General features: G+C 52.8%; 1 protein-coding gene across 2 annotated transcripts in view; it reads left to right on the plus strand.

Moving 5' to 3' along the window:
* PBX1 (PBX homeobox 1) overlaps positions 1-4241 on the plus strand; it is a 127899-nt gene extending 123658 nt beyond the window's left edge. For both annotated transcript variants that reach the window (XM_077785260.2, XM_077785259.2), the window contains one exon: positions 1505-4241. Coding sequence is in view for 1 of the 2 variants with exons in the window: in XM_077785259.2 (XP_077641385.1) it covers positions 1505-1597 (93 nt within the window). In the remaining variant the exon portion in view is untranslated. The remainder of the gene's footprint in view (positions 1-1504) is intronic.
* The last annotated feature ends 17224 nt before the right edge of the window (positions 4242-21465 follow it).

Genomic DNA, 21465 nt, shown 5'->3' on the forward strand with positions numbered 1-21465 from the left:
GCACACACCTCTGGTCTTGTTTGCTCTGTGCGTGTCCCGCTGTGAGGTGGTGTATCTCCTGAAGTGTGGGTTCTTGTGCCTGTCAGCTCCTTGCTCCCAGCACAGCCTCTCAGGCAGGCAGGAGCTGGGCAGCAGCACCTCAGTGATGCCTTAAGGAGCTGGAATAGAGGTTAGATGGAGTTAAGAGGAATAAAGTGGATATTTATTAAAGTGCCTTCAAAGGCCACACCCTGGCAGTACCGGCACCACAGTCATGGCCAAGATGGAAGCAAAAGAGGGCTTGGTCACAAGATTGCACATTTTTATAAGTTTTAGTCCATTTGCATACAGGAGTTAACTGTCCAATTAATAGCTTCAAATTATGAAGTTCCATCCTCCTTGCTTGCCTGCCCACCCTCCTCTTCTCACGTTGCTTATGCTTTGGGCCTGGAGTTTGAAGAGGTTGTCCTTCGGTCTCCAGCTAGAATAGGATTGATTTGTCTTCACCACCCTGTGAAAAGATCCCAGTAACACTTAAGCTAAAAGCTGCACACCAAAGCAGAACAGTAAAACTTAAAACCTCAGGTGTCATTGGGGTGGGGAGTTTTCCTACCCTCAGCCCCCTGGGGTGTGCAGCAGGCAGTGGGACAGGCAGCCAGAGTGGGCAAAGCAGCCCGGGCGTGTCTAAAGCGGGACAGCGCCTGCTGCCAACTGGAGCCTGGGCAGTGCTTGGGAAGGATTAATTTGCCAAGCACTGAATCAATGTCAGAGCAAGCAGAGGAGGTTGGGTGTGACATCTGCTCCTCTCCGAAGGGGATGGCAGCGGCAGAGGAGCAGCTTCTGTGCGCTGCCGGCTCCTGCCCGCGGCAGCCGGGGCCCTCCAGTAGCTCAGCTCTGGAGTGCCTGGAGAATTTGGCTCTGCATCTGTTTTTAGGAGAAGAAACAAGTTGTCTGCCATGGTTTGCTGCATGAACCCTCAGGTGGGATATAGTGTTGGCACCTCTGTCGAGCTGTGGCTGTTTCCCTCGATGAGGCTGGGATGTGGAGCCTTTCTGGGGGACACGGCACAGCTCAGCAGTTCCATGGGACCTATTGCTTGGTCTGCATATTCACAGCACTTAGGTTCAGGTAACATTCAGGCTGCTGATTCTGAAGTGTTGGTTATTTTCTTTCTTCCATATGAAGAAGAGTTATAATCAGGAAGTTGTAATCAGCTTAAAAAACCCCAAACAACCAGAGCTCGGGGTTCTGGATAAATATGTTGGGTTTTTTTAGGGATGGACTTTCCATGAGCACTTGCAGTTTATCAAAATCTGTTTTCAGCAGAAATGTTTTTGCTCTGTGATGGAGCCTGCTGGAGCCCTGTAGTCTGGGGTGGGATGGGGGAGTCAGAGGGGACATCTTTGCCTCCTACACCAATCCCAGCTGAGAGAGAAGCGGGGAGGAGGTGAGGTGGATGGGTGCCTTGTGTAGGGCTGCCTGTGCCTTGCCGTCGGGTGACTGATGTCTCTGTGTGTCCCTTCAGGCTAATGGAGGTTGGCAAGACGCTACTACCCCATCGTCGGTGACCTCCCCCACAGAAGGCCCTGGCAGCGTTCACTCTGATACCTCCAACTGATCTCCCAGCAAATTGCATCCCTGGCTGAGCCGGCCCCGGCGGGGGCGGGAGAGGAGGGGCCTCTCCTAACACCGCAGCAGTCAGACTGGAGGTGAACCCAATCAGCACACACAAGAAGACTCCTTCTCTTCTCTTCTCTTCGTCGGGATGCTTTTTTCAGCCAATCTGGACACTTCTTTATACTCTCTTCCCTTTCTTTTCTGGGTAGAAGCCGCTCTCCCCCTCCCCACCACCGCCACAACACCGCTCCCTTCCCCTCCCTGCTTCCCACCCAAGGTAGAAGGATTTTAAGGAGGAAAAGCAAAAATCCACCACCACCACGCAAACCACCCCCAGAGCAGTGTACAGCCTCATGCTGGGTGTCTTTCTGAGGGGCTACAGGTGTACCTCAGTCACGTATCGCTCCCTCCTAGCAGGCAGCCCCTTCCCCCCTTCCTTTCACGCTACCTCTCGTAGGGAATTGCCACCGTGGGGAATCTGCTCCTGCCTCATCTCTGCAGCTTCCCGCACGCAGCCCTGCCCCGCTGAGCTGTCCCTGGGCTGCTGCAGGGACAGGGCAGGTGGCACAGCCCCCGTGCACGTAGGAGGAGCCAGCGTGCTCCCCCTCGCTTCCAAAAGGTACCGTCCCATTGCCAGCCCTGGGGAAACCTCCAGCGCCAGCCCTACTCGGCCAAGCATCCCTCCTGCTGGCTGCTGTGGTCTGGATGAGCCCTGGAGCCCTGCTCTCCTGCCTGCCTGTTGCTGGAGGGGAGAAGAGGAGGGAAGGAAGGGCGGCAGAGGCAGGTGAGGAACGGCCATTGCTGATAACACCTCCACGGAGCTGTGTGGGATCAGGCATGGATGGCTGATGGGGCACCAGCAGTTCTCTCAGAGGCTGGAGAGGCTGGTGGTGGAGTTCTGCTCAGGGCAGTGCCAAGGGGTGTTGGCTCCTGTTTACAGGAGGAGCTGGGTTCCCCAGTTCAGGCAGCACCCACAGAGGTTTGTACCACCCCCTGCATTCCCAAAGCCCTGCCAAGGCAGCAGTGAGGGATGGGCAGCAGAATGCCAGGGGCTGGAGGTGCTGGGCTGAGTGTCTCGGGTGCTTTTGGCAGCTCTTCATGGCACACGTTTGCTCTGTAGGACGGGTGGCTGCCCCACTGGGGGATGTCTGGGTGCTGAAGCTGCTGGTTTTACCCCAGGAGTTACCTGGGCAGTGGCCATGGAAGGACTCACGGGACTTTCTGCCCAGCTTTTCTGGTCCACTCTTGGGACGAGCAGTGGCAGCTGGCAAGAGAGGCTTCATCCTGCCCCTTCAGGCTGGTGCTGGGAGGATGTGGCTTTCATGGAAGAGCAGGAAGAGGCAGCACCAGTTTCCCTGGGCAGCAGGTTGAGCTTCGTGCCAGGGTGGGACTTCTGGCCATCGGTTCTTTCAGTGGGCTCGAGGAGGCCACATCAAGATCCTGGGTGTGGTGGGGACTGCTGTGGGTGCAGGATGTCTGGCACCTGGTGATAGATCCCCTGGGATCGACACCTCACGCTGTTGAATGTCCATGCCCACCCTGCTCGTGCCGGCCTCGAGATGGGAATTGCCAGCGCAGAGCAGCATTAACCAGAAACCCTTTAAAATCAGAGCTCTGCCAAAAATGCTTCCACCCTTCTGCTGGGAAAAGGTGGCAGCATTTCACCGGTCCTGCAGGGCACGGTGGTGGTGTGGCTACAGCTCCAGCACGCTGTCACCTTGCAGCACAGGGGTGTCGTGTGTCCAGCAGTGACACTTCCCGCTCCTTCTGCATCCCTGCCAGCAGTGGGGAGCCTGTGGCAGAGCAGGATGTGGCACGAGGGGCCCAGGGTTGGGTGGTAAGAGCGTGGAGAAGGTTGTTATCCTGCAAGGACAGTCGGGAGGTGCTGCCCACCTTCCCCAGCTCTGCACTTCCCACTTCCCTCCTCTTCTTCCCGTGGCCTCCCTCAGCGCTGCCTTGCCTCCACTTCCAGCTGATTTTCCGTGAGCCTGTCCTGGCAAAGCGTTGCAGGGACGCAGGGCTGGGTCAGGCCTGTCCTGCTGAGCCCCAGCAGCGCCGTGCCTGCGGGAATGCAGCCGGGAATGAGCCAAACCTGCTGGAGCCAGCCCACGCCGGGCTGCCCCTGCCCCGCTGCCGCCCCTCGCTCCTCACGGTACTGTGCAAATCCCCTCCTGGCTTCCCCACTTGGTCCCTCCACTTTGTGTTGGCGTAGCTGCTCGCTTGCCTTTTTCTTTGCCTTTTTTTTTTTTTTTTTTTTTAAATTTTTGGGTTTTGTTTCTCCTCCCCATTCTCCTCCCCTGCTCCAGCCCCGAGTGTTGGTGGGGTTTTTTTCTCTTTTTTTTTTTTAATTATTATTTCTCTTTTCTGCCCAGAAAAACCTGACTTCGATACCAAAAAAAAAAAAAAACAAAACAAAAAAAAAACCACAAAAAAAACACAAACGAAAAAAAAAACCTGCAGAAACTCAAAAAAAATAAAAATTAAAAAAAAAATCACAAAAAAAACTCGACGATTCTTTCAGCTTTATTAACATTTTCCATTGTTTCTTGCGATTTGTGTCTCGTTCTTTGTAGTATTGATGATAACGAACATTTGATAATGAATGTTCTTGTATATTCAGATAAAGGAGAAAAAAAAACCAAAAACGCAGTCGGAATTTAATAGTGTTTATAATAAAAGAATAAAAAATGACCCTCTTAGCACGCAAAATTGAACAGGGGGAAGGTCCCATCCCTGTTCTTTCTGTGGCAACAAGCGCTTCATTCCTGTATAGTTTATAACATCAAACTACCTACATTCATCCTCCTTTTTTTTGTTTGTTTGTTTTTTCCCATGGTTTGGTTTTTTTTCCATTTTCTCGCATTTGTGAATTAGTTCAAGAATGCTAGAAAAGTGTAGAGTTGTGCACACTCATTTCTTCTTACACAATGTTTAAAAAGTGACGGTAATTCATTTTGTAAAACTTTAAAAAGAAAAAAAATGGTTGGAATAGTGAGCATTAATAGGTACAGTCTAACACTTTATGTTTCTTAACGTTGAGACCCAGAAATGAACCTTTTTGTTGGGTTTTTTTTTTTTTTTGCCTTGTTTGGGATGGGGGGGAGGGGGCTTTGATGATGATGATGATGATGATGATGATGATGATGATGATGCTGAGTTTATTTTGACCTGTCCAAGACGATGGCCTTGCCACCTCCCGTGCTCTTTTGAGCTGTGACCAGAGTGATGTGAAAAGTGACAGTGGTGTTTTTGGGGGAGGCGTTTCTCCCCACTCCTTTCAGATCCCAGCTCCAGGAGATCCTCGTGTGGCTGCCCTGGGGCTGAGCAGTGGGATCACATCTCTGGAAAGAGATGGAATTATGGAATTCCAAGGGGTTTTGGGGAGGAGGTGGGGGGGAATTAAACCCTGAGCCCCCCTGTGGGTCTCCATTCTGGGGGTGTTGCTGAGCTGCCTGGAAATGTTGAAAGGGCAGGAATCCTTCCCAAAACATGTGCATGGTTGGTTCTCTTCCCTGAATCCCCGTGTCCCCAAAACTGAGGGATTCAGGATGAGGAATGTTCCAACCTCATTTCGCCCACGGACCTTGCTGGGGATGAGGTCTCAGTGCCAAGGGGTGGCACGTGGCCAGAATGTCCCCAAATCCAGCCCCACATCCCCGTGGCTGCACAGTGGGGTTCAGGGAGAAGCGCTGAGGAAGGTGCTGGTTGGCATCACTTCAGTTTTCTCCTCCAATGTTTTCCTGCTCCTCCCAAAAAAGCCCTGAGCTTCTCACATCACTGACCGGTTTAGGGTTTGGGGTGTTCCTTTTAATCCCAAGGTTTCCTGGAGTCCTTTTGTTTTCGTACACCTTTATTATTATTATTATTTTATTATTATTAAGAGGATGTAAATCAGACATTGCCTGGGGGGTTGGTTTTGTCGGTTTGCTTTTTTTGTTCTTGCAAAGCCCTTTCTATCCCTTGTAAAGGTGATCCAGTTCGGAGTTGCTTTTTCTTTTCTATTTTTTTTTCTCCCCATCTTTTTATTTTATCTCTTCTTAATGGATTCCAAATATTAAAAAAAAAAAAAAGAAAAAAAAAAGAAAAATCCTTTAAAAAAAAAAGGAAAAAAAAAAAGACTCTCTGTTCCAACCTGGTTTTGAAACTTTTCTGCTTCTGTAAAGAAAAAAAAAAGGCCTCTGTCTTTCTGATCCCAATTGAAACTTTTATGTTCTATGACGATACTAACAAGGTGTAGGTTTTACAGTTTCCTGATTTGTACTGGTAATGCATATTCCAAATAAATAGTTTCTTTTGTTGCAAAAAAAAAAAAAAATCAAAAAAAACCAAAACCCTGAAAACAAACCTGGTGTATTTTTTGGGGAGGAAAAAGAAGAAAACGAGATACCCTGGGGGTTGCCCCAGGAGGTGCAGAAGGGTTTGGGGTGCAGAGGTGGGAGTGAACAAAGGCAATAAATACCCTGGTGCTGGGATGGTGTGAGCCAGAGGGATGTGATTTGGGATTCTGCCTCAGTTTCCCTGGGCATACAGAGGCAAGTGCTCCTGAACATGTGGCCAATGCCAAAAAAAAAAAAAAAAAAAAAGGCAAAACAAAACAGAACAAAAAACCCCACCAAAAAGCACATCCAAACAAAACTGAAACCAAAAAAAAAAAAAAAAAAACAAAAAAAACAAAAACAAAACACACACAAAAAAATATCCCTTTACTGCTTTTTGTACTTTTTAAGTGCACTGCTTTCCTGCTTTCCAAATAAATCTAGAAATGGGATTTTCTTTATCACACCAAGGTGTGGGGCAGGACTGGGGAGCAGGGGAAGGCTTGATAGCTTCTCCTGTTTTCCTGGGTGGGGGTTATTTTAAAAAAGGGTAAAAAATTGAAACCGTTTCTGGGAAGAAAAAGAATTCTCAATTTAAAAATAATCTGTAATTTTAAAAAGAGCCCGTGCATTGGACGAAAAGCAGGACGGCTCTGCCTTGTCCAGAGAGATTTTGGATGGACTGGGGGGTGGCCGTGACTGCCCAGGCTGGATGTGTGCCACGAACACCCCGAGCAGAGGGGAAGAACCCCTGGCCACGAATCCCCCGGGAAGGCAGAGCTGGATGCTGATGCTGGTGCTCCCCCATGGATTTCTTGTCAATGATTATTCCATCTCCAGCCTGACCTTTCTCTTCTAAATAACACGGCAATATCAGCCCGGGCCAGCCTCCAGCTCCGGCTGCAAATTAACTGTATCGCTCTCCGCAGAGCCCCCCGAGCTCCCCGGCACTGCCCGCCCCAGGAATTATCTCGCTCTGCTAATACCAGTTTAAATATCAGCCTGCTCCCAGCTGCTCCCTTCCCAGACCCGCTCATCCCCCTCCAAACTGGGAATAAATGTGAAATCTGGCCGGGCCCCGGCGGTGCCGGAGGGATGCGCGGATGCTTTTGGGGCAGCCACACGTCCCTTGGGGACCAGGGTGGGCTTGGGCACCTGGCTCCTCGCCCAGCTGGGTGGAAAACAGGCGGGTTTGGGGTGGGAAAAGGGCATTTGCAGCCTCCTGGAGCCAGGCTGGGCACAGCCTCCTCCCTGTCTTCCTCCTGCTATTCCCCCTTGCTCGTGGATGAAAGGGAATTTTTGGTGCCACTGCCCCCAAAAATTCATTGTAAGGGAAACCCACAAACGCCAAACTGGATGATTTGCCTCTTCCTTGCCATCTCCATCCCCCTCCCTGCATCCACATTTTTTTCCCTTCTCCCCCTACCACTCCCTTATCTGTAGGATTTTTTTCCCCCCTTTCGGTTTCCCTGGTTTCGGGCAACCAAGTTCAGCAAACCCCGAGGTGCGACTCCTGCACTTCTCCATTTCACGCTGCAATATTTTAGACCAAAAATGCGCCGAGACCTGCATAATTCTCACAGCAGAAGCTCCAAAAGGCTTTTTGGTGAGCAGACAGCAGTGGTTTGGTGGCAAACAGCCCGGCCTGGCGACCCACACCCACGTTATTAATAATCCTTCCCTCCTAACCGAGGGGCTGGGAGGTGTTAAAAGTTACAGTTCGCAGTAAAGCCCCGTCTACTGGCAGGAGAATTTAATATACGGCAGAAGTTTCCCCTATAAAAAGCCAGGGTTATGTTTTCCTCCAGTTCACCGGGAGTCTATAACTTACGACCTCCATAAATGTGAGTGGGTCTCACAAGTCAGCCCATCAGTCTTTGGAGTAATTCTGCTTTGTAGTAAAATATTTTATTGTGCCTTGGATGCAGGCAGCCCGCCCTACCCTGCTCGGGGTGGGTGGCTGTCCCCACATCCCTCCTGTGCCAGCGCCATGGGGATGGCGTGGAGGGCCTAAAAAATAAAATTCCATTTAAAAAAAGGTAATAAAATTAAATTAAATTAAATTAAATTACAGTGCAGTAAAAGCAAAGAATAAAAGATATTACAAGATAAAAAAAATGCAGGTAAAATAAAATGAATGTAAGATAAATTTAAATTAAACAAAATAAACTCAGACCAAAATAATAAAATTAGAATAGAATAGAATAGAAACAAAGTATCCTGCCCCCGGGCATGAGCTGTTGAGAACGTGTGCTGCACCTTTTAATTATTGCTAATGAGGCAGAGTTTTAATCGCTTTACCGGGGAATTGTGGCATGTCCCTGTGTGCTGGCAGTGGCGGGGGTTGCGTGGGAAGAGGGAACAGGGGTAGCAGTGTGGGGGTGCTCGATGGTGGCAGAGGAGGAAACCCAGAGGAGGGGGGCAGATGGATGGCACAAAGGCAGGGCTGGACCAAGCTGAAGCAGAAGAGTAATATACCAAAAATCAGGAGAAAAAAAAAAAAGAAAAAGAAAAAAAAAAAAAAGAGAGAGAGAGAAAACAAAAATTTTAAAAAAGGAATCCCATCACTCCCTTAGCAGCTCGCCCATCCTCCGGGCCACCCAGCGCCCCGATCCCGTTGCCTGCAGCCATCGCTGACCCCAGGCAGGGCAGCCGAGGGGCGCAGGGAGAGCCCAGGTAATTAAAAATGCAAATGAACGCTGGGGCCGCGCGGCTGCCGAAGGTGCAAATGACAAAAGGGGTTTATTGGCCGAGTCCCCGTCCCCCCGTGTGCCCCTGGCTGGGTCTTCCCTCTGCTTCCAGGAACCTCCCGAGCAGAGAAAAAGTGGCAGGAAAATGATGGGAGAAAAGGAGGTTCATTAAAAAAAAAAAAATAAAGATGTTTTCCCTGATTTTTGTTGTGTTGGGGTCCTCCCCGCCTTTGTTTTCTTCCCAGCATTTGGTGGGGAAAATAATTCTTTAGAGTGCAAAAGAACGAGATATAATCAGAAACAAATAGTTCCTAAAATAAATTCCACAGGGGCTAAAGCAGCCCGGTCCCCTGCCACAGATCCCTCAGTCCTGCACCGCGCTGCCTTGCTGCCGCTGCCCCCAAAAATTCAATGTATGCTGGGAAACACGGCTAAATCCCAGCGTGGAGAATAAAGTCAGGACGGTGGCTTTGGGGTGCCCCAGGTGGGCCGTGTCCAGACGACACCCCAAACTGGAGCTGACCTGCCCGGCCCTGCCAAAAACACGGGGTTTTGCCCGATTCTCGTGGTTTTTGGGGGCAGTTTGGCAGCGATGGCAGCGACCGCGCCAGCGATTCTCGCACTCGCTGACTCAGCTCCAGCGCAGCTCCCTTGTCCTCCTGCTAATTAGGCTCCAGCCTCTCGTCTCGTTAATAAGCTTCCAGTTCATTTACATCCAAAAAAAAAAAAAAAAAAAAAGAAGGGAGGGGTAGGAAACAATGAAAACAAGCAGCTCGTTTTACTTTCAACATGTGGCTATTGCTTATTAAAATATTGAACCTTTTATCACGGCGCAGAGGCATCTGTTCCCGCTGATCCCAGGGCTTTTCCTGCCTGCCAGCCTCTCTGCAAGGGACACCTTATGGAGGTCCCCACCCCTGCAAGGCCATGGGGAGATGCGGCAAAACACCGGGAATTTCAGCTCCTCAGGTCCGTGTCTGTGCTTTGCAGCATTTCCAGAGCCTGCTTGGGGCATTAAGTGGGTACATCCCATGGGGCAGCCCCAAAATTTGTTCTTTGCAGCTGTTTGATGAACACCTTTCCCAGCTAAACATGAAGGGCCCTGCTAGGGAGCCCCTGCTCCTGTCTACAGCCCTTTGCCTCTCTGAAATGCCCCCACTGAGACCCCTCCTCTCCTTTTGGGGCCCCTCCTCTCCTCCTGAGACTCTCTCTTATCAAAACCCACCTCTAGCGAGACTATTCCCCTCCTACTGAGACCCCCCCCTCCTGTTGACCCCTCTTTCCCATTGAAACCCCTCTTTCCCATTGAAACCCCCCTCTTTCTATCCAGATCTCCCTCTCTTACTGAGATCCCCCCCTTTCCCTACCAAGACCCCCTCCTCTCCTGGTGAGCCCCCTCCTCTCCCGTTGCATTTGGGATCCTGGCCCTGCAGGGATGAGCCGTGGTGAAGGTGAAGCTGCTGGCCCAGCTGTGGCCACGCGGGTTGTTTGATGGCAATTAATTAACCCGGGACTGAGGTTTGTGAGGGCAGCCTGGGGTGGCTGTGGGCACCCAGCTGCCCGTGGCCAAGAGGGGGGCTCTGATAAATCAACCCTGCTTCCAGAAGTCTCTGTGCTGAAGGGCTGGCAGCTGCACAGCTGTGACCCCTGCATCCAACAGGAGGCATGAACAGAGCCCTCTCTGTGATGGATTTATGCACATCTGCATGGGTTTGGGCAGATTTGGATCCGGGAGCCCTGGGATCTCTGCTGCTGAGGACAAGGGATGAGTTTTGTGCTTGGAAATGCAGGAGGGAACACACTGGAGGAGCAGAAGCAGCTCTGGGTGCTGAGCGTGGCCAGCAGTGCTGGGGTACCAGTCCCAGTGTCACCCTCAGGGCCACGCTCCCTCCTGGGCACGTCACAGCTCTGCAGCACTGCTGGCAGGGCAGGCTGCTCTGGGACAAGCCCTGCTGCAGCCTCCAGAGGAAAGATTTGATGGAAGGGACTCAAACGGGCTCGGGAAGGCTGTGGCTGAGTGTTTTTGGTCAGGCACAGGGGGAAATGAGAGGGACGGGCACAATCTGCAGCCTCTTTCACCTCAGGGTGGTTCCTCCATCCCCCTCTTTGAAGGCAGTGCTGGTGGCACTGAGAGACAATGTCCCCGTGTGTCCCGGGGAGGCTTCTGGCATCTCCCTCTGGATGTCACAACACTATTCTGATGCTTCCAGCAGAGCTTGGAAAGTGCTTCTGCAGCTCCTCCCCATCAGATCAGCAGCCTCTGGGGTCACCCTCAGCTTGGTGGCACTGTCCTGGGGTCACCCATCTTGGTGGCACTGTCCTGCACAGGACAACCCAGTCGTGCTGTCCTTCCCCACCCTCCCACATTTATACCTGTGTCTCATTTTCCTCCCAACTGGAGGAAAAGGCATTTAAGGGGCTACCCTAGCTCAATGAAAACCAAAATAATTAAGCATTTTTCTGCATATTAGTGGAGACAGCCTTATTAGAGATACTTGGTGCTGATGACATGCGTGTATTCTGTTCCCATGGAAAACTGCCTTGAAATAAATGGGTCTACAGCTCAGCTGCTGCCATGCCTTTCACCAGCACTTCCCTCACATTATACAAACTTAATTGGCTCTAAAGTCCTGCTTGTTTTTTGCTTTCTGACATCTACTGACACAAACACCTCCTCCCCTACGTTTAGTCCTGGCCACTTACTCCTCTCCAGCCCTCTGTGGGGAGCTGAACACGGGGATGATGAGGCTTCCCCTGCCCTTGCAGACACCCCCCAACACATCCCCAAGGGGAATTTGGGCCAGTTTAAACACAGAGCAGAAGCTAGGAGGTAATTTCTGCTTGTTTGCAGCTGGTTTCCCACCACAGCATGAGGATTCCCCCAAAAATCTTCACTCCCGGGGCAAGAGGCAGGACAAAGACATCACCCTTGGGTCCCGGCGTTCCAGGGCTGCTGCTGCTCATCTTGGTGCTTCAGGCTCCAGGGATAACTCTTTTCCTTAGTGATAAGAGGTTTTAAACTGACAGAAGGTTTCAGTTAAATAATAGGAATAAATATTAGGAAAAAATTCTTCCCTGTGCAGGTGGGCAGGCCCTGACACAGGTTGCCCAGAGAAGCTGTGGCTGCCCCATCCCTGGAAGTGTCCAAGGCCAAACTGGATGAGAACTGGAGCCTCCTGTTCTGGAGGAAAGTGTCCCTGCCCATGGCAGGGTATTGGAGCCAGGTGGTCTCTAAGGTCCCTTCCAGCCCAAGCCATTCCATGATTCCATGAAATCCTGAGCCACGCTCTCAGGGTGAGACCCCCAGCTCAGCCCCCTGTGTCTTTAGTGCCATCACCTCGGTCTCCATCCCGTTATTCCAAGCAGGTTCTTTGCTGAGCTCTGGCTGCCAGGCAGGGCCTGGAAAACGATGCTCTGCGGGGATGGATCCAAACTCCAGCAGCAGGCTGGGGACTGGCACCTCACAGCAGCTCAGCGCCAGCAACGGCATCGCCTTTGTCTCCTTTCCGAGACCTGCAAGCTTGACAAGTGCTGGGAGGAGAAAAATCCCAGCCGGGCCAGGGGCTGCTGGGGAGACTTTGAAGCTGATAGCGGCTGAAGGCTTGCGGGGAGCATCCCCGAGGCTCCCGCCGCGCTGCCCAGGTGGAGGGGCGCCTGCAGGCGTACCTGTCCGGGGAGATCAGGGCTCCGGCCTGTCTGCCGCACGTCCTGTGAAGGTCACCGGGCTGTCCCCGGCCTCGGGCTCTCTCCCGCCTGTGCAGACGCTGCCTTTTGTTGGGAGGTAATAGCCGCTGTGTGACTGCAGCAATAACTCTTCCTCCCTCGCCGCGCTTCCCGGCGGGACGGCTGCGGCTCTGAGCTCCGGCAGCCTGAGCATCTCCAGCATTCCTGGGCGTGGAGGGCAGGGAGGAGATGTCCCGTCCTGCTGGAGAAGCAGCGTGGGGAGAGCCGCTGTGCCCAGCAGCAGTGAGGTGGGAAGCGGCGGCTGGACGCCGGAGCCAAATGCAAACCAGGCTGGCGCCGCTGCAGAGCAGAGGACAGCCTGTGTCCTGCCGTGGCCCCTGGGGACAGGAACAGCAGGAAAGGGCACCTTGCACCATGCCACCCTTGGTGTGGCACGCTCAGCAAAGGGAGGTGCTGCGGCCCGTGCTGTTGGCAGCAGCCAAAAAAGCAACCCCGCAGTGCCAAACCACTTAACCTCTTGGATGGACTGGGGAGGCTGGGGTCTCACCCAGGCGCTTCCCTTCAGCTCTGGGGAGGTGCCCAGCAGCATCTTGGCCAGGGCACAGGAGGGTACAGACACACGAAGGGACAGGTTGGTACCCCCACGGCTGCACATCACGACCCACCCTCACATCCCGGTTTGTTACACCTGGGCTGCCTCCCTTGGGTGCCGGGCACTGCAGAGCCCGGCCAACACCGGGCTGATGGCACCTTCAGCCTGAGCCCTCCCAAACCACGCCAGAGTAAAGCTCCAAAGCCAAAGAAAATCTCTCCAGGGCTTCTGGGATGGACCAGCACCCTGATCTCATGCCCTGCCTGCGCTGCCCCTGCTGCGGCAGGGTGATTTTCTGGCCACAAAGCCCTGCGAGCGCTGCCACCACCCCTGCGCCGGGCACCTGCCTCTCCGAGCCTCGGCTGCAGCAGCGGGACGGCCGCTCCCGCTGCCCTTTGATCCTCCCCATCAGTGACAGCTTCCCCGAGGATGTTTTGTTGGTAGTGTCACCCTTGACCATTAGCTCTTCACGCATGACTATAACGTGACATCTCGGATGCGGTGCCGCCAGCAGCCCGCGACTTCGGGGAGCAATTAAAGCCGAGTGAGTCACTGCGGGCGGGAGCAGCTTTGACCACAGGTCCCCATCGCCCTCCCAGCCCCAGCCCCACACTGCCCCAACTTCCCCGGAATAGCCTCTGCCCGCCCCTTGTGCCGAGGCAGCCAGAGGGAAGGGCTGCAGGGTGGGCCGGGTGGGTTCAGGAGCCGGGTCCAGCCCCAGCTGAGCCATCCCTGACCGTGGGGTTTTCTGGGGCAACCCGAATGCTCCGTCCTTGGGAGCATCCCATCCTGGTGGGCTTCATCAAGATATTCCCTGCTCCTGCGCCGTTACTGTTTTAAGACCAAGGAGGCCCAGGCGGTGGGGCTTTTATGTGATTAGCTGCTGAGATGAACGTTAATTAGTTTTCAATTTCCATAAAGTACCCCACTGACAGAAAGATTAGTTAAACCTGCTCACGACTGCAGAGGCTTACTCAGAAATTGGGAAGGGGTGGAGGAGGGGAGGGGGGCAGGTAGAGGGTGGAGGATGGAAAAGAGGGTCTGAGCTGCATCACTGAGCCTTGCAGGGGTCGAGAAGGCAGCTGGACTCTGCTGGCTGCCCATGAGAAATATGAGTTATATAGGTATGTGATAAGTGAAAGCTGGGGATATTTTTGGAGCCAGACCCCACAGAAAAGGTGTGTTCCTCTGCCAGGTCTCTGCTGGCCCCACTCTGAGAGGGGAGACTGAGCCACCTCGCCTGGCCACAGCACCTACGGCAAGCACAGCCCTCGAGCTCTGGGGAAGGGGCGGTGGTGTTTTGATGCTTTTGTGCGTGTCCCCCCCTTCCCAAAACCCCCTCCGAAGCAGCAGCCCCCTGTGTGAGCCGGTGCAAGCCGGGGGTGCTGCAGATCCGCCACGCGGCAGCGATGGAAGTGAATTGCAAATGACATTTCATTAACAGCTCGAATAAAGCTGTTTTCCCTCTTTTCTGCTACGCCCAAAAGCGACCGTAATCCTCTGCACAAAATGCTCTTCAAACCCCAGCCCAAGCCAGCCAAGCTGGGGGGGCTCTTACAGGAGGGAGTTGCCCCCCGTGTTCCCTCCCCATCGGTTCCCAGGTTTTGGGGATGGAGCGATGCTCTTTGCAAAGGAGGGGAAACAGCGGGTGCAGAGGCGCGGCTGTCCCAGCAGACATGGCTGTGCTCTGGAGCGATGCAAAAGGATGCCTGAATGCTTTTGGGGCAGGTTTGGCGACAGCGTGCCCATCTGGAAAAGGTGTTTAGTGCTTGGGCCTTTGGAGGAGCAGCCAGGGACTCCCAGCGCGAGTTTGGTGGCGGAGCCCGAGCGGAGAGGGGACAGCGCAGCATCCCTGTCCCCGCCGCCGGACAGAGCGGCGAGCAGCGGTCCCAGGCCGCGGTGCCCTCCGCGGGGCCGTGCCCGGCTGCCGGGGCTGGCAGGGGCCGTGCCCGGCTGCCGGGGCTGGCAGGGGCCGTGCCCGGCTGCCGGGGCTGGCAGGGGCCGTGCCCGGCTGCCGGCGGTGCCGCGGTCCCTGGCAGCCGCAGCTGTGCCCCTCGCCGCGCCAGCTGCGGCCGCGGGGACAGCGCTGCCCGGCCCGCATCGCTCTGCTCCCACCCAGAACACCCCAAAAACACCCGCACCGCGGCCCCCGCAGCCACCAGCGCGGTTTCCCCCCGCGCACGGAGCCCGCTCCGGCCGGGCGGGGCCGGGGCTCCTGCCAGGGCGAGCGGCGCCCGTTCCCCGCTCCCGCCTTTGACGTTATTCGGCTGGACAGAGGGATGTCTGCGCGAATCATTTTCAACGCTCTTCCATATTCATAATGGGCTAAATATAGGGGAGCAAAGTGGGACCTGGCGGGCAAAGCCCTCCCCGTGGTCAGAGCCGATGACTTCTCCGCCGAGATGAAACGCTGGCATCAGCCCCGCCGCGGCCCCGGGGCCGGGGGAGCCGCACCCCGCCAGCCCCCCGACCACGGCGCAGTTGTGCAGGGGTTTTTTGGTTTGTGGTTTGGTTTGTTGTTTCTTTTCTATTTTTTTTTCTTGTAGCTCCCGGTGGCCAAATTCAAAATCACGTTTTTGAGCCGGTCGAGGGAGTCGGAGGAGCAGCCCGGGAGGGGGTCTGGCAGCCCCCGCACTCCCCGCCCTCCCCCCGGTCTTCTTCTTCATTAAGCGAGAAGGTTAATGATTTCAATTAGGGAGGAGGCAAGAAGCTAAATGAGTATAAATAAAGCTCTTTCTGAGCCGTGGCAGGGAACGGGCAGGAAGGGTGTGGGGAAAAAAGAGGTTTATGGGGCCAGAGTGGGGCTCCCGCAGAAAAATACCCACAGAGGCAGAAAGTGCTGCCTACCCCACTGTGCTGAGCCCCTCACCAGTCCCAGCCTGCAGTGCTTACAAAAATATCATCAAAGTGGTGGCTTTTGCCTCCCCTCCTGACATTCCCCAAGGAATAAAGTCCCCATTTTTGAGACCCTGGCTCTCCTTCAGCCTTGGCAGAGCCCCACGTGCTTGCTGGCTCCAGCAGTCCTCAGCCATGCCTGTGGCCAAAGCTGTCCTCAGCCACACCAAGAAGAAATACTGTAGAAAGTTAGAAATAGCCCACGTTATGGGAAAAGGTAGAGGATTTCTGAAGTTTCACAGGGCCTTGGCAGCTGTAGGGAAGCTGGTGCTGTACACAGAAAAGACTGTGGGTGTCATCAAGTCTGGCAAACAGAATTTGCAAGATTATGGATACCTCCAAGTAAAGTTTATTCCAGAGTAAATCTGCGGCTCCCCCTCACCCTGCTGTCCCTGCCAGTTTGTGGGGAGAGTTGGGAAGCTAAGCTTGGGCAGAGCATCCCAGGGAACACCCACAGAAGGAACCTGAGGGCTGCCCCTCCCTGTTCCCGCCGCACTGAATCCTGCCAGGTTTCCTGGGTCAGCTCCCAGGATGGGTTTTTCGGCAGGTGCCCACGAGCCTGTGCCATCCGCTGGGTGTGATGGCTCCTGGGCACAGTGGGAAAGCCCAGGCTGCAGCAGAGGTGTGTGGCTGAGTCCGGGGTAAAGTCACATTCAGGGGTATGACCATGGGAAGCAGGTTCAATTTCCTCCCCTGCTGTGAGTTTGCAATTCAGTGTGAGACAAGGCGAGAAAAGGAACGGAGGGGGTCGGTGTTCCGGGGCTTGAATTAACATCTTTTGGGGCACCTGGTGTTCAAACAGCAGAGTGTGTCCCTTCCAGCACAAACAGATCAGCTGCTGCACTGGGCTGGTTTAGCAGAAACTCCGAGTTTGTGTTTAACGCGAGAAAAATGATTCAATTTCACTGAATGCAAAGCAGGAAAGGTACAGGAGGTTGTGTGTGTGTGTCTGCCCCGTGCCACAGCACAGAAACACAGGTACAAATGTCCAAAGCTGCTAGAACCAGCCCACCCAGAGCTTCAGTGCAGACACATTTGTTGGTGTCTCAGGGACCCCAGAGCATCTCTGCCCCCTCTAACCCAGCCTGAACTCACCAGCAGTGGCTGGCTCCTGCTCTAGAGGTGAGGAAAACCCTGGGTTCATCTCAGCAGCAGTGATGGGAATGGTCCATGAGGCTGGCATTGGCCAGGGCTGCAGGATGCCAGTGGCAGGAGGATGATGGTGCAGCTCAGCTGCTGCAATGACAAGTCATGCCCTTGGCGTCCTCTGGGACATTTTCTCTTTCTGAGAAACTCAGCAGTATCTTTCCCCTGAAAGAAATATTTAAAAAAAGTATTCCATGACTCATGGAAAAGGTAAGATAAAGTGCAGCGCCCACACTTGAATAGATATGTGGCTATTTTAAATAGATGAGGCAATAAATAAAACCTGGTAGAGATTTTTCAAGTTTTCATTCATTTTTGATAGAAAGAAATTACTCCTTTTCCTCCATAAATACAAAAAAAAAAAAAAGTTCTTACTGGGGAGCTGGGAGCTCCCAGCACAATTCCCAGGTCTCCCGGTTTTACCCCAAGGCACCCGAAAATGCTTTTTAAAGCCCCTACTCTGGGATATGAGAGCTTAGGTGTCAGTAGCCACAGCAAAGTTTCCAGGTGCCAAGCACCCTGAAAGCCCTGGCCCTGGGAGGATTTATTTTATTTAGCTCGATTCACTTATGCCACGCAGTGTTTAAAAATAAAAGCGTTTAAAAATAAAGCATTTTAGGCTGATCCCTTGATCTCAGCACGGCTGAGCTCGGCAGCACAGGGTTAAATGTCAAACATGGGGACATCTCAGCTAAGGCAGCTTCTCTTCTCTGCCAGCAAGAACCTTCTCAGGGCCAGCCACGGCACTTTGAGTCCCAGAACTCAGCCCTGGACCTCCCAAACGCCTTTGAGTTCACCTCTGAGATACATTTAGTAACTCGCCTTAATATTGATGCCCTGCACACAGGGAAGGACTCTCGGCCCTGGGCAGCATAATGATGTGTTCAATATTAACAGTCTCCATCTGTCACCGCTCCCGGCGCCTGCCCGGCCTCATCCCGCGCTGCTCGGCCACAGCTCCCGAGCCCTCCAGCTGCCAGCCCCTGGAGAAGAAGCCAGGGTGGGTTTGGAGATCACCTCCAGGCAGTTTAGGGGTGAAAAAGGCTGAAAGAGCAGGAGGTGCCAGTCCTCACCCAGTTGCCCAGTTCCTCTTGATTCATCAATCTCTTCCTGCCCGGAGCACCAAGGCCTGGCCAAAAGCAGGTGACACTTGATGGCCAGAAGACCTGACCAAAGAGGAGGATGCAGCAAAGGACCTGCAGCCATGGTCCTGCACCAAGGGAAATACAGGTTGGATATTAGGAAGAAGATTTTACAGAAAGGGTGATAAAGTTCTGGAATTCTCTGCTCAGGGTGGTGATGGAGTCACCATCCCTGGTGTGTTTAACAAAGCCTGGATGTGGCTCTGGGTTGAGGTGTTGGGGCTGGGTTGGACTCGATGATCTTGAAGGTCTCTTCCAACCCGGTCGTGCTGTGAATTCTGTGAATATCTCACAATGCTTCAGGGAAATATCATCAGGAGCTACTCGATGTGGCTTGCTGCAGGCTCAGGACACTTTTGTGGGGCTGCAGATGGCCACAGCCATGCACCCCAAATTTATTCTTCCCCAATACCATGGAGAACTCATTTATTTGGACACACACAGGTCCACATGCACAGACTGGGCGATGTGGTGGCCACAGAGAGGGGCCCAAGGGTTCTCTCTCCACTCCATGCACGAGCCTCTCGTGTCTCACAGAGCTGTGCAGTGACCTTGTCCAGGGAAGTCACACCATCACCATCAGCAAAGCACAGACTGGTGACACGAGCACTCCCTCTGCCAGCCAGGACCCCACTCACTGCAGAGTGCCCAGCAGCCCCTGGAACAGCAGTCTCTGTGAGGATGGCAAAGCAAGATAAAAGGGCTTTTCCTAGTTGGTCCTTTCTTCTATTAGGGCCTTTTCCTCTGGGTAAACACGAAGTCTGCCTCTTTCCTGGCTGTTATTAAAAGTCAGGGCTAAAATCCCTTTGGGAATGGGGAAGGCAGATAATCCTCACTCCTTCTGACCTTCTTTCCCTTCTCGCTTTGCAGGCTTATTGCAGCTCCCTGGGAGTACCTGCTCTATTTGTTATACTCCTCCTCCAAAATAAAAGACCCTCAAAAAACACATTTGCAGAGGGGGATTGTCCAGAAGGGTCCCAGCAGCTGCCCCCCAAGCACCCATCACCCACCCGGGCTGGATGGGTGATGCCTTCTGTAAACAGCACCTATAGAGTCAGCTGGCAATATACATCTCAAACCTACTAGAAGGGCAAAAGAAGAGGGGAAAAAATGAGGAAAAAAGAAAAAAAAAAGGAAAAAAAAAAAGGCTTTAAAACGCCAAACTTCTCTGCTATTCCTCCTCTGCAGAATAAACAGCTCGGAGCAGCTCACTCTTCCCTTGCACAGAGTCGCAGATATCTGTCCCCAAGGCTGCGGCAGTGGGAGGGGGGTTGTGTCTGCCTCTGCTTTTCCAAAAACCCCCAAACTCCGGGATTTTACACCGAGGGAGCGCTGAGCATCTCTGGAGGTGCAGGGTATGGGAGAGGAGCCAGGCCGGGCAGGGAGAGCTGCATCCCGAGCCTCTCCCGCGCTGGATGAGTGCCTTTGATGACAGGTTAATCACTCCTAAATTTGGGGCTGGGAAGGTGCAAATCCCAGCGCTGCCAGGCGGGTTTTGCGTGCCTCCAGCTACCTCTAGTGGAAAGCAGGCAGCAGCGGCCGCTCCGAGGGGCTCAGCATCCTCCTCCTCCTGCCAGGGAGTCTCCCTGAAACATCCAGCTGCGGGAAAAAACCGCTTCACCCCATTATCCTCAGCCCAAACACAGCTTATGGGATTGGATGTAGCAAGTGTTGTGGCTTTGGGGGGCTTTTCTCTTCCAGGAAGACCCAGGAGGTGCTCATCGCACAAGGCTGGGCTGGTTGGAGATGCTCCACGTCGTTGAAGAGCTCAGTGAGCTGCTCCCAGCAGGGATTTTGCAGGACCACGAATGGGATCAGAGATCTGATTTTCCCGGGGTGACCGGCTTGGCAGGGCTCTGTGACCTCCCTGTGGAGACACCCTGGGAGCAGAAGGATGGGCACCCTTCTCCTGCCACCGAGACACATCAATTAGCGCTGAAACCTGGCTATCAATCAATAAAAGCAGTGTTCAGGGCAGGAACTCCTCACCGTCAGCACCGCAGTAAGCAGAAGCTCCCTGCAGAGGTGGATGGTGACGAGGAGCTGCCAAAAACCACCAGGGATGAGCAGGACAAGCTTTCCTCTGCTTTTCCATGGCACATCTCTGACCAGGAAAAAGGCCTTTTCAGTGGATTTTCTAGCTGTAACCCCACAGACACCAAATCCACTTCTTGTTTCCTTCCAGCCTCTAAATCTATTTTCCACAAGCACTAGAGTGATTTTATTTCAAAAAAGCGAGGAAAGTTGTTGGAATTTGTGGTATTGATGCTTCTGAGATTGTAGAAAGTTTCTGGTTTTTTAGCTCTGCTGCTAAAGAAGTTATAATTTGTTTGTGTTGATTTTTAAGGTTGTTTATTTTTGCTTATCTATAACATGTTTTCTTACCTTGCTGTTGGTTTGTTTTGTAGGGCAGCGTGTGGGGCTTAGCTTCTTAGTGGGATGTTATAAACATTATATATTAAAAACTACGTGTGCTATATTTACAATAATGTGTTAATATTTATCACTTATGTCAAATAGTGTGTTTTTAGCCTAAACTAATAGCAAAATGCTAACATTTGAGTGAAACATGGAGGGCATGAAGAAGAAGAAAAAGGATAAGATACACTCAATTTTCTCTATTTTTTTTTTTTTTTTTTTTGGACCCCGTATCTAGAATCTTAAAATTTTACTTTTGCACCTGTGCTACACTTAATTATTATTTATATTAAGCACTCAGAGCTTGTAATTTATCTTGTAAGATTGAAAACTCTTTTCCATGGACAGAGATCACAGCCAGTGTCTCTGGGGGCTCTGTCCAGGGGGGTTCCTGACCCCTGCCAGGGTCCCAGACCTGCCAGGGCAGCCAGAGGGAAGCCCTGCATTCCCACAGAAAGTTACTCATTCACACGGAATGAGTTTTTCAGGATTCTGGAATTCCAGGAGCTGCCACTTTCCAAAAGGTCCCCACACTGATTGTTCGTGACAGCAGCAGAGCAGCAAGAGGAGGCAGCAGCTACAGGCCCTCAATTCCTCACCCCACAGGGTTCTACACCCAGAAACAATTGCTGTCCACACACAAAACACTATACACAAATGCAATTATCAAGAAACGGGAATACTTTACCTCCAGTAGGCTCTGGCTTTGCCTGGAAGACATTTTTTTAAAAATAAAGGTGGGCCAGGCAGCTGAGGAGAGTGGCAACCTGTGGCACCCAGAACAGGAACCACTTTTTTCACCTGCAGGCAAGGAAATGAGGCTGTGCCATCTCCCCCCACTGCCCCAGGTCCAGAAATCCCTGAAAACCATTGCAAAAAAAAAAAAAAAAATGGTTAACAAGCTCCAAGTGTCAGGGACAAGTGGGGCTGATGGGAAGGATAAGGCATTAATGAGAGCCATCTTCCAAAGCATCCATCACTCCTCT

This window comes from Lonchura striata, chromosome 8 (assembly GCF_050655825.1).
Source record: "Lonchura striata isolate lonStrDom1 chromosome 8, ASM5065582v1, whole genome shotgun sequence".
NCBI lineage: Eukaryota > Metazoa > Chordata > Aves > Passeriformes > Estrildidae > Lonchura > Lonchura striata.